The sequence below is a fragment of the Hypomesus nipponensis genome, chromosome 8, assembly GCF_054491055.1.
Source record: "Hypomesus nipponensis isolate SF chromosome 8, ASM5449105v1, whole genome shotgun sequence".
NCBI classification, from domain to species: domain Eukaryota; kingdom Metazoa; phylum Chordata; class Actinopteri; order Osmeriformes; family Osmeridae; genus Hypomesus; species Hypomesus nipponensis.
In genome coordinates, this window is record NC_140368.1 from 11,307,549 (window position 1) to 11,320,450 (window position 12,902).

The 12,902-nt window shown below is 43.4% G+C and overlaps 1 protein-coding gene across 1 annotated transcript; it reads left to right on the plus strand.

Moving 5' to 3' along the window:
- Window positions 1-823: 823 nt before the first annotated feature.
- Window positions 824-10,396, plus strand: cnn3a (calponin 3, acidic a). Its single transcript, XM_084703155.1, has 7 exons — window positions 824-1,062; window positions 7,414-7,535; window positions 7,883-7,949; window positions 8,211-8,348; window positions 8,490-8,606; window positions 8,708-8,854; window positions 9,206-10,396. Exons 1-7 carry the CDS (start codon window positions 1,006-1,008, stop codon window positions 9,545-9,547), a joined length of 990 nt encoding a protein of 329 aa, XP_084559281.1. The 5' UTR covers window positions 824-1,005; the 3' UTR covers window positions 9,548-10,396.
- The last annotated feature ends 2,506 nt before the right edge of the window (window positions 10,397-12,902 follow it).

The window sequence follows — 12,902 nt, forward strand, 5'->3', positions numbered from 1 at the left end:
ATGAAGTCGGAAGGAATGAAACAAGGAGCCCGAGACAATGTTTTAGAGGAAGGTAGCTGCTCGTGTCTATATTTGCAGTCAGAAATTTGATCAGCAAGTTTCAGTGCTGTATGAAGTGATGATCATCACATTAAATTGTAGAAGACAGACAACACCTTGACGAGGGCTCGTAAAGCGCTCCCATGACGCACATACAAACGTACACACCCACGAATATTAATCATGCTATCCTTGCTGACTGATCTGAACAAGCTGACAATGAGTGAGTAATTGCACCTGGAAACGGCATGACCTGAGGCTAGTTTTAAACTTTTGAAGCCAACGATAAACTGCATCTAAAAACAATCTCAGACTCACAATGGGCACTATAGCTGCAATTCACTGTGGGGTAGGCCTATACATTAGAAGAAGGGACCGCTAACAAAGTCAATTCTCTGTTGTTGATTGTGCTTTCCCTCCCTCCACCTTGACCTGGGATTGGAGGCCAAGGAGACAATAGACACCACTGCGGACTGCACCTTAGTGTGTGCACCATATTCACGGACCGACTTATTACACCTATAAAATACTTGGCGCATGGCCCAGTTCTGATTCATTCAGACTCATAAACAGGAGTTCAACCTGTCTGCAATTTTTTACTCTTAAATATAATGAATTGAATACCAAATTGGTGTTGTAATAATTTATTTAACTTGAGTCCAGATTTAGGCATAAAGGGAGAATGGAGACAGGGAATGTGAAACCGGCGCTTCTGATTGGTTCAATCGTCTTGCAACATTTTTTTTTTCTGCACAAAAATTGGGAAGTGAAGCGAGAAGTTTCCGAGCTTGTATCGGCACTGCCCTCTCTACCTTCTCTCACACACAAGCACGGATTTGTACTCCCATTTGGACTGTCTGAAAAGGAACCATACAGAAGACTTGTCTGAAAGAATCTTACTCAGGATTTATTTTTGCTACACTGTAGCTTCATTGGGATTGACTGGTTTTAATTTGAAAACGCAAAATGACTCAATTCAATAAAGGACCTGCCTACGGATTATCGGCTGAGGTGAAAAGTAAAGTGAGTATACTAGCCCATTGTTTAACAATGTGTTGTTTTTACATGTATAATGTACACTTATCAATCACATCCAAATTAATTGCGAGCAGCAATCAAGTTCATTGTTGTGAGAGCAGTTTGATTTTTGTTTGGTTTAATGTTGCAAATTAGTTAAGACGGTACAAGGCGAAGTATAGGGGCAATTCGGTGTCACATCAGATGTGATTCTGTCCAGGTTTCTCTCTTGGCATTTTCTTGAAAGACTTCTGATGTTTCGTTAAATTGCCCACTCCGAAAGTTTTTCTTTTCTAAACTTGGAGACACAGATGTTGTTTTTACTATTATTCTCACTTTCGCCTGATAAACTATAGGCTACACTCCTTAAAACACAATTTGTAGGCTGCAGTTCAGTCCGGAGACTTTTTTGTAGCCGATAGGTTGAGAACGGCAATGAAACCCGCTATTCAAAGTAAAATAAACGACGCAGAATTGTTATGTTCATAGAGTTTGAGATTATTGTATTCTATAATATTCTGAAGAGAAAGAAAAACTGGATGAAATGAAAGCGAAGTCCAACCCATTGTTCGTACAGCTGGGAGGAGCCCGCTTGAGGACGCTTGTCCCCCACTTTTAGATTTTGGCTTTATTGAGGAGAAGCTTGCGTCGAATCAACAGCAAGCATCATGTTTAAAAAGTAAATGCCTGTATGCAACAAAACTGTACAGACGTTCTTGAAAAAAACGTGGATGTGGTTCAAAGCAAAAGACAAACATATTTCTGGGTGGGTTTGGGGCGACAACGTGATAAGGTTATCATCGGCTCTAAACGGACTCCCCTTCGATGGAAAATCATGAGATCATTGCTGCCCATTTGAAAAAAGTTTGCTGCCAGGATAATTTTAAATGGTCTATGACTAGTGACCGCATGGCGTCTTACTCTTAATTAACCATTGACGTCATGTCTTGTTTACAGTTTGTTGTTGTTGTTGTTTACAATGCCCAGTCTCACTTAGAATTTATAAACAAATTGGTCAAATGAAAAACATAAGCCTACTTGTCATCAATTAAAGGTGTTTGGATGGATCTTTTAAAATAGTATAGGCATTTTTAAACATTTAACATTTCGTTTGGCACTTTTAACTACAGGACTCCTGTGACAATAAGTCTCTGAACTTATTTCTCAATTAAACTTATTTGATATGCAGGAAACTGAAGTTACGACAGGTTGTAGGTTTATTTAATGTGTGACATTTTCACCATGCTGTTCCAAGTTGCCAGTCCCTCTCCACCCCCAGAGGTCTGTGTTTCCCTGACACCTGGAGCATACCCTCCTTTTCTCCCTGCTTTCCATCCATACCAGGTCTCCTTCACGAGATATCAGACCATTTTTTTCCTCTTGTCCAGACGTATCGAGTCTTGGAAAGTTCAAATGTAGCCATTTCGCCTTTTTGTCTGCAGTTGGGAAACCCAGTCTGTCCTCAGAGAACTGATGGTTTGCTCTCAGGTCCAGTCAGTGATTCAAGCTGTGAAGTAAATGGGTCATATCTCCTGTTCTTGTTGCTGTTCCAGTCCTGTTTGAAAGGTTCTCGTTTACTTGAGTATTTTCCTCACGGTTTTAGTACGAGAAGGCCTCTGTGAGGTAATATGCCATAGCGAGGTCAGATGGATATGCTTGTTCTGCACTGAGCCACAAAAATATATGAAAAATTCAAATATTAGCTCTGCTTCCAATGTTTGTGTGCTCTCAGCTATTTTCCAGAATGATTGCCAAGCCACAGGCTGTATTGGCAGCCTGGTGATTATAAATTCAGTGGTTTCTGACAAGAGTAATGGAAAGCAGCTTCATTTCAGATGTAGATACTTGTTAACCACTTTAAGATGACCAGCAACTGTCAGTCATCTGCACTCTTGACTCTTTCCGAACATGATCTATTTGTCCATTTTGGCCAAGGTGAAGTTGGTTGCATTGGAATCCAAGGAACGGCAGAATGTTTACACCTGTAGATGTGTGTGTGAAACAGACATTCCAGTCAGATTGGATTCTTGGGTGCCAGTCTCACGTTGGTGTTGCTAAATGTTTGACTGATGCATTTCCTTGTCCGTAACTTCTCTGATGTTTACACCAAACACAGGTTTCCCCCTGAGCCTTCAAACATATCTTTTCATCAGGACAGTACGGGTCATGTACTTGACTCATTCATTTAAGTAGGTTTGTTTCCTCTTCTAGTATTGCTAGATACGTAGCTGGATCTAGTGTCTTGTTCGGCCTGAAAGTTATGTTGATTCAGAATGCAATGACTATATTCAAATACTCTCAAACTGACTGCTCATATGAATTATTTCTTGCTTTAGCATTGGATGGAATATTTAATGAAATCCACAAGTATTAGTCAATCACAAGCACCTGTAATTGATATAGCCCAAATAATTACTAACTGGAATTATATTTTTGTATTTCAAACCTTGTTTCAAATTCAATTTTCTCCCAAATTGCTTTGAACCTGTCTCATTATAAAATGGACTCAAGTCACTTTCAGAAAGACATGGAGCTACCTAATGATATCCCTTTTTTGAGATATGAATTGTGTAGTAAATAATAGATTACATATTTATAAGCTGAGTTCCATGGACCCAGATAAAGGGATATAAAATGTCATTTGGGGTTTTGCGGTCCAACCAGGCCTAACCCAAACCAACATTTAGTCCTGGTGGTTTTCAACCAAACTACTCATTTGTTGCCTTGTTTAATTAATCTTGTCCAACCTTTTGTATCATTAAAACAAATAAAAGAAATGTGTTCAGTTGATATGGTCCTTTCTATGCTTAAATGAGGACATTTCCCTGCTGAAAAGTTAGTAGCTGTTTTGCAGATAGCTTCTGATACTCTGCTGGTGGTGACTGGGCCTGATCATATCTCCTTTCCAGTCCTGTGATTCTCTTGTTGATGGAAAGCAGGACATGTCCTAGTGCTGAGGCCTGTTCCTTAAAGTATATTTATCAAATAAGACAGGCTTGTGTCAGGGAAAGTAACTCACATGAGCATGGTTTGTTCGGTAAACTCACTTTATGGAACAGGCCCCTGGTGGACTCTAGGTCGACCAGAAAAGGGGTAGACCAAGAAGTGGTCATAGCCATAACCACAGGTATCTGAATTGGAGATTATGCTGTTGTTTTTACTGCCATGCTCTCATGGACGAGGGGTGGGGAGGGTTGTAATGTAACTCTGCAATGTCCTGACTGTGGGTATTTTCCCCCGGTTACGCCACAGCGCGTCGTCATTCTAATGCCACGGTTTGCCAGGTTTGGATGAACAGGAAAGGTTGTTTTCATCCTTTTATTACAGTGTGTCTAATTGGGTTGATCATTTAAATTTCGTAGAGGGATCTTCATTTCGGCCTCCTTTTTCAAACTGTTTTGTTTTAATGCCAAATCTTACTCGAGATAAGATATAACTCGATATTCCTCGTTAAATATGCATTAGCCTTTACCATTGGTCACTTTATTCACATTGTGGTTTGTTAAGCATTTTCAAGACTAATGGGTAGTTAAATATTAATAAGTACCAGCTGGAATATTTGTTAAGGTTTGGTTCAATACCTGGTCATGTGTATGATTGAGCTAATGGTTCATCCAGCTAATGGTCCAACAGTCACAGTTTAATATGTTGATCCAGTTTTAAGAGGTTGCTTCAGGGACATTGTCTGGCCAACCTAACTGATAGTGCAAATACCATTTTATTTTTTATTTTTTTATTTATGGGGAAACTTGAAAGGATACTGCATTCTTCATGTGGTATTGATTTGAAAATGTGCCTCAGGACAGTTGTGTAGTTTAGCTTCGATTGTAGTTACACTTAAGGCCTTGTTCTCTCAAACGCCTTTTGTCCAGATGTGTTTCAGTTTGTTCTGGGGAGGGGATTGTCTGGGGTTTAATTCCGCTGGGGTTTACTTATCCATTGCTTTCCAGATTTTTCCTCCTGAAGCTCACTTTAACAACTTCACCGAGAGGAGGAGAACTAGATCCCTTTCCGGGACAGCACTTGGCAGTCTTCCCTGAATAACTGCCGGGAGAGGTGAGGAGAGCGAGCGAAATCTCTCCTCTCTAATCAGCCGAAGATTTTCTGCAGGGGTGGTTTCTCTCAGCTGAAAGTCTCTTGCAGTAGCTGCAGAAGAGTCCTCTGATTAATTCCTAAATGATAGTGCTTTTCAAGCTTGCCGCTACGCATGAAGAAGTTCACTCAGAACTTCGCTCAGAACTTACGCTGAGTCATAATTTGGAACCCAAACACCATGTGTTTTCCCTTTTTTTACAAGATGCAGGCTGTTTTGAAGATTTGTCCTTTTGTCTGTGAAAGCCCACATGGATCCTGACCTCAAATTGCACAGAGAGAAATGGACATAGTCCCTCAGAGGACCCTTTTACTGGTGACTGCCTTTACATTCCAGCTGACAGGCTTTAGTGTGGGGGTGTGTGATTGAGTCCCTTTAAACTAAGACAAGCCCTTCTTCGCTGAAAAGGGAATAGTAGTAGACTACATCTTTATGGGCCTTGAGCTTTTAGTCTCACATTGAGGCTCTGAAGCGCTGTCATTACCCATGTGTGTTTCTTTATGAGTGGGCCTAGTCACCCGGTCAGTACAATACTAAATGCTACGAGGCTCATATATTGACTGAGAAACTAGGCCACATTTGACAGGGTTATGAAACAGCCAAACAGAGTGGACTGTAGTGACAAGAGTTAGAGGCCAGATGTTTGGGATCTTCCCTTCCTGACAGAGTAGGCATTAGAGTTGAGTTTGTTCCGCTGTGGATGAGAACGGGTGTCTGTGATGGTTGTGAAAGACACCGTGTTTACACTGCTTGGCCTGTTCTGCAGTGCTGTTTACAGTGGATGAGCTCATGGCCGTCCACAGCTGCTTAATCGCCAGTCACACGTGAGATATACAACATCCTCTGACAAGCATAGGGGAGGAAAGAAAAGATTTGTAATATTGTGCAAGACCATTTGGTGTCCATGCGGAGGATGTTGTCTTTTTGTGTAGGCCTAGAGCAATCGATGTTGCAGTGTGTATTAAGACTCCTTTCTCATTTACAACGCATGGCAGGCGTTTTGTTTTAAGACTATCACATAAATAATATGACACAATAAGATACTTCTTACTTCCTCCAACATTTCCAAGGCCGTGCTGTCTACAACCAGGTCACCGTAGAAACGGAAGCCTGTTGACAGGATTGGGCTGTGATTTAAAGGTGTCTGACCTGTATTTGACCAAGGATCTTGCAGGTCATGAAAAGGCTAAAGAATGTGGATACAATCTAACATGATGCTCAGACGGCTTCATATTCACACCTGCTCCTACTTGGCGTCTCCATGAGGTGGGGAGTATCACATCTGCAGTACATCACTGACCCTGAAGACATAGGCTGCCCCTTGTTGTCGTTAGCCAGACAGAAATAGATCTGTTTAGCAACTGTATCACTGAGAACTGGAACTGTACTGTACTCTGCTGGTTTATGCGTTCTAGGAAAAGATGATCCCGCTTCGGGCAGTAGAGCCTTTCTGGCGAACTGCTACTGTAATGTCTGGGTCTCTTCCGTCTAGTTTATGATCAGTAAACTAGAGTCCCACAGCATAGTGATCTCTACAAAGACAAGTCATCTCAAGCCTTTACTTAGTAGGGGTAGAAGATGTAAAGTTCAAAGGCCACGCCTGCTTGCTCTGCGTGGTTGTGTTTGACTGCTGTCGTTGTTTCATCGCTGAAGAGTTTTTGAGTCTGTCCCCTGTTGGAGTGCGTTCCCCGAGGAACACCAGTCGTCCCTGTGACTATCTCACACGGTAGACTAATTCAAAGCTATGTGGGAATATGAAGGGTGATGCACCAAAGGGCCAGAAGTTTGTTATCGGATCGCTGTGGCCAATTCTCATCACAGGAGTCACAGAGTGTGCAACCAGCGGGACATTGAAGATATCCAAAGGCAGAGCCGTCAGTCTGTTCAAGACAGTCAACGTTTTGATCTTTCCGACTCTTTGTTTTACCTCACATTTCGATCCACGAATTACGAGGTGATTGCGACCCTGTTACTGACAGCTGAGGCCTACCTTGTATAACTGGTTGGAAACCACCTGAGGATACAAAGTTAAACTATGCTGCCAATGCAGATCAAAGGAGACTCACAACAATGGAAATGTGGCAAATCCCCCCCCCCCCCACACACACACACACTTTATATACTTTTTATACTAAATATTAATGATATTTAATGGCCGCATCCTCAGTTTATTAAAAAATAAATAAGCTGTTAAGCACATTTGAAAGCAAACCTACACCTCTGGTTTCGGGTGGAGTTTGACAGATGTTCTGGTATGTTCTCAGATCGCTCAGAAGTATGACATGCAGAAGGAGGAGGAGCTGAGGTTCTGGATAGAAGAGGTGACGGGGATGGCTATCGGAGACAGCTTCCAGAAGGGCCTGAAGGACGGAGTCATTCTGTGCGAGTAAGTGTGTGTGTGTCTGTGTTCCCAGGAGACTGACCTTGATATTGCAGAGGTGTGTGTGTGTGTGTGTGTGTACGGGCACACTACATGCTGAGCTCTGTAAGTGTGCTGTAAATGCTGATGAAGACTTTGAACATGATAGTTATTCCTGTCTCTGCCTGTTATGAGGAAAATTAAGGTGACAAAAAGAGAAGGGGAAAAATTGTGTGTGTGTGTGTTTATATACGTGTGTGTATTTGTTTATTTTACAGGGTTCAGATGTAAAAAAAGGTTGGATCATTAAAAAATGGCATGCATTCATTTGTGGTGCAGTGTACTTGATCACACACTCTCTCTCTCTCTCGTAGGCTGATTAACAAACTGCAGCCCGGGTCAATAAGGAAGATCAACCAGTCACAGCTGAATTGGCACAAGGTAAAACGGATCTTTGACACCAACCCAAGAGGAGGTGTTCACACCCTTCCGGGGCTATATTAACCATCTGAATAGAAAGCACAAAGAACTCCAAATCAGGCTTTCGCCTCCTCATTCATTTCCTGCTGCAGCCTGTTGAGCCATGAGAATAAGTAGGGTTATTCATGTAGCTCTCTATCACCAACAACACTGCCTTTTATTGCATTACGTTTGGACTTCCTGGTGGACTGACTCCAATCCCCACCTCTCTTTTTCTTCCAGCTGGAAAATCTAGGGAATTTCATCAAAGCTATCCTGGCCTTTGGCCTGAAGCCAAATGACATATTTGAGGCTAATGACCTGTTTGAAAGTGGGAACATGACTCAAGTCCAGACCACACTGCTCGCCCTGGCCAGCATGGTGAGTAGGCCGCCTCACGTTTCAATGCTTCTGGTACTTGTAGTCTTTGGATGAAACGGTGAATTAAAAAAAATCTCCCTGCTATGGGTGGTTGTAATGGTTCTCCGTTAAGAATGTTACAAGTTTTCTCCCACTTCACAGGGCAAGACCAAAGGCATGGACTCAAAGATCGACATTGGGGTGAAATACGCAGACAAGCAGATGCGGCACTTTGATGACGATAAGATTAAAGCTGGCCAGTGTGTGATTGGACTACAGGTAATGCGTAACAACGATGTTCCCAGCAGTCACCATCATCGTATAAAAAAAAAAACGCTCCTGTAGGAGGGACTTGTGGTAATGGCTGTGTTTTCATTCAGATGGGGACCAACAAGTGTGCAAGCCAGGCTGGTATGACTGCTTATGGGACTAGGAGACATCTTTACGACCCAAAGACCCAGACAGACAAGCCCTATGACCAGACCACCATCAGTCTTCAAATGGGAACCAACAAAGGAGCTAGCCAGGTAGACTAAACACTGATGAGGTCAACAGTCGTGTAGAGGCAGTGTCCTGTTTGATATCCAGATTAAACGGCTTCTAGAATTAAGTTGGGAAAACAAGCAACGTTTGGAGCTGTTTTTGTTTGCGTTTGTTGTGATGTTCCTAGTAAGAAATTTAAAAATCTTGGTCACGTTTTTTCTACAGTTTAAACTTGACTGATGCTGGGGCACGTGACACGTTGTGTCTCTGTTCCTCACAAGACCTCTAAATGTAAGCTCTCGTCCTCTCCCTCCCTCCTTCCCATCATCCTTCTCTCCCTCCCACCCTCCTTTCTTCCATCCCTCCCTCCTTCCCTCCTGCCCTCCATCCTCCAGGCTGGCATGTCAGCCCCTGGCACCCGTCGGGACATCTTCGACCAGAAGGCGGCCGGGCAGTCGGTGGATAACTCCACCATCTCCCTCCAGATGGGCACCAACAAGGTGGCGTCCCAGAAGGGCATGAGCGTGTACGGCCTGGGCCGCCAGGTGTACGACCCCAAGTACTGTGCCACCCCGACAGAGCCCATCATCCACGCCAACGGTAGCCAGGGCACGGGCCCCAACGGCTCCGAGATCAGCGACAGTGACTATCAGGCCGAGATCCAGGAAGAGGAGTACCAAGGCAGTTACCAGGACGACTACAGCACCCATTACAACGACCAAGGCATCGACTACTAGTGCCAGGGCCGATTTGCTACTTAACCGCTAGTCGGAGCAGTATTAACTTGTTTTATTTTTATCTGGAAAAACAACAGAGCAAGTCTTTTGCTATCCTCGCTAGCTTTTTTTGTTTTTTTTTTGTTTTATTGATGCGTAAAAAGAGAAATGTTGCATTGCTCCTTCACCTCCCTAACTCTTCGATTTGAGCGCCAATGGTTTCATGGGTTGTAGTTAATCATAGAAGGGTGAGATAATGTTGGAGAATGATCTTGGTTTTTGTTTGAGAACATTCCTTTTTTTAAATCTACTGTTTTAAGTGTTTTTGAAGTATGGTACACTGTGAAGTAGAGATTCATTTTTGATCAACTTTGTAGCATCTACTCAATGCTACAACCCCACTTATGTATTTTTACCCAACAATGTATCAAATTTTAAATGAAGTCTTAAAGGTTCACTATCGTTTAAATTTCCTATCCTATCCAAAAAACAAAACGTATTTTTATAAATGCAGAACGTGGGCAAAGTGTGTGGACCAATTACTCTCATCTCACCAGCCTTTTTTAAAATATATTTTTTAGAAGGTTTTGAATCACTGACACCAGATTATTTTCCCTTTTGAGTTAATTCTAATGCCTATTTGTATGAAGTAGATGACCAAACGAGTTGACAGGATTCTGCTTAGGCCTATTTGTATAGGACTAGACATGTCAAGACCTGCCTCCTGTTCTTGTAGCGCCCCACCCCCCTTCCATCCTCTGTATTTATTGCCATATCTCTCATTATAAACCAGTCACCTGTTATACGGTTCTTTTTAAGAAGAAATTGTACGTTATAAATAAAGCCTTGAATACCTTGGTTTTCCAAGCATTTCCTATTGTAGTTCATATTCTCTTGCATTCTGTCATTACTTGGAAAGCATTCTTTTATTACATCTGCAGTTTATTCCAAAACATGATTGACCTTAATTAAAAGGAATGCGAGCCTCCAGGGGAACGTTTTTCCATCTCGTAATTCTGCCTGGTAACACGGCCATGTGTTGCTGAACTGTGGTCGGCGCGAAGACCTCAGATTTCATAAGTCAACGTGCCAGTCCTAAAATCTTCAGTTTTGAGGCTAACCGAGCAAGGTTGAGGAACCCTGTATATTTGATCTCCCATTGCATTCTAGAAACGCATTCACGTCAAACCCGACCGAGTGGAAGAACTGTCCTCACAGGAAAAATGAGTTGGCTATGTTAAAAGAATGGGGCCCAACATAGTTCAAGATACCATTTCAATCATTAAAAAGCTGCGGTTTGCGTTGTTTGCTTGAGCATCAAATGCTTGAGCATCCAAAAGGAAGACCCCCAGACTTTGCCTCATAGGAATGATTTTCTCAATCCAGACACTGTCCAAACTTTAACTGTCACAGTTTGAGGTTCCCAGGCAAGCAGATAGGCTCCTACACAACCGTTGAGCCGAGATGAGTTCAGCCAACATCCATGGATCAATCTGGAACATCAGTCATTGAATTACCGCAGCTGCGCTTTCATTCTCCCGAATGAAATAGCCAGAAGAAAGGTTTCGAAAGTGTGTGCGTCTGTATGGATGGAGAAGACTGAGCGTTCCCTTCAAACGGTTGACAGAGTCCGTGAGGTAGGCCATACGTTTGTGTTGGCCGGGTCTGCAGCGGCATGGTAATTCACTCAAGGTCGCAATCTAGAAAGAATGTCAAGAGCTGCAAAAATAGTTTGACTGACTTTGAATGGCCTCACGTCTTGTGTTACTTGCCGCATCATTAACATAGGCGTGACATTGGAGTATAAGTTTAGAGACTGAACTAAACATTTCATTTGGGGTCAATTAATGGGGTACATTCTGGTTCACGATAAGGGCTTCATCTTTGATTGCTGTCAACTGAAATTAGCGCTGTGTCAGTAGCGCCGCGGTTATTTTAGCTGAACTCTCATTGTTAGTGTCGGTATGGCCTGTAATGAGACGATCAAACAAACATTCGGTCAACACGGGTTCGACCATCGTGGGGTTTAGCAAGGTTGAGGACAGAGTGTAACCAATGAGATTCATGAGAATGGCATGGCATTCATTCAAAAGCTGTCAAGCCCCCCTCCCCTCCTTCCTACCGCAGTCCGCTGCTTGGAAATAATCACTGCTTTGTGCGAGCTGTGGAATCCGGAGCGAAAACGAAAGACTCAATTATAGAGTGAGTCCAAAAAGGCGGTTACCGCAGCAACCGGGCCCGGCCTGTAAAGCGAAGACAGATTCCAGTCCAGCGAGTCTGGAGTGTAACAAACAGATAGGCCTACTCCTTCAACCTCAAGCCAACTCTACTGTAGATCCCGCTCAGGGTCAAAGCCGTGACAGCCAGACTGTTTACTGAAGCTCTTGATAAACATAGCTGGTGGAGTTTCAGTAGCCTTGGCCCAATAGTGTTTGAGTAAGCGTTGTTGGGGCCCACCTGATGACATTTCTTTATGTGGTGTTGACAAACTAGGATACACCAAACCAACAGAAATTCACCTATAGGGTGAAAAGGTAACATCAACTCGGGTAGAAAACTGTGATTAGTAGCCTCGCCTGCTCAGGTCTGGTGTTACAGCTGTATGGAAAATCGTTTCACAGCTCTCATTAAAGCTGTCATTGTTTCCATAGACTATCAGCCTACCTTGAAAAACATATAATCTCAGGTTACCTCAAGCATTCAAAGAGGAATTACAATAACATGCTAAATATAAACACCACACATCAACTCATTTTACAAGTGTTTGTCAACTGATATATCTGCTGTGTTCGTCAAGCACCCAGGTTGGAGGAGGAAATGTGATCGAGTCAGGCTGTGGTCCAGTGACTCGTGATGCGTACTGTCTGCCTCCAAAGACAATAGAGGCAGAATCCGTGGGCCCCCGCTGTGAAAACAGTTTCAGGCTCAAGGTCTGGAGTTTATTAGACCATAGCTCTTGCTAGCTGCTCCTCAGGCCATAACTCAACGCACCTCAGCTGGGATAGGAGAATATGTGTGTGTGTGTAGCGGAGGGAGGGAGGTTGGCTAAAGAGAGAAAAGTAGGATATATTGGACTTCTGGCAGACATATGGAGGCGGGGGGGGGGGTGGGGAGGGGTCGATTTCCTGCAGCTGACAGGCTGCTGATCATCATGAGATACAGCCCCCGCTGGTGAACGCCGGGCCCTGCTGGGCCCTGCTGGGCCCTGGTCCTGAACCAGAGGGAGTTCTGGGATGAACGCTCCAGCCCACTTCCTCTCAGACCGGTTGGAGGTGAGCAGCACCCTGACACAAAATGGCCTCCCTGCTTCATCCTCTTCCTTGCAATGTCTGTGACCTTGTCATGGGTTAAATGGTGCCTGCATTATTGGTTGGGA

What these genes read in the sequence shown, in the direction of transcription:
- cnn3a (XM_084703155.1), top strand. Translation starts at nt 1,006, where the DNA reads ATGACTCAATTCAATAAAGGACCTGCCTACGGATTATCGGCTGAGGTG. An exon ending in TGCTCGCCCTGGCCAGCATG is followed by an intron (nt 8,349 to 8,489) that starts GTGAGTAGGCCG and finishes CCCACTTCACAG; the next exon opens with GGCAAGACCAAAGGCATGGA. An exon ending in AGTGTGTGATTGGACTACAG is followed by an intron (nt 8,607 to 8,707) that starts GTAATGCGTAAC and finishes GTTTTCATTCAG; the next exon opens with ATGGGGACCAACAAGTGTGC.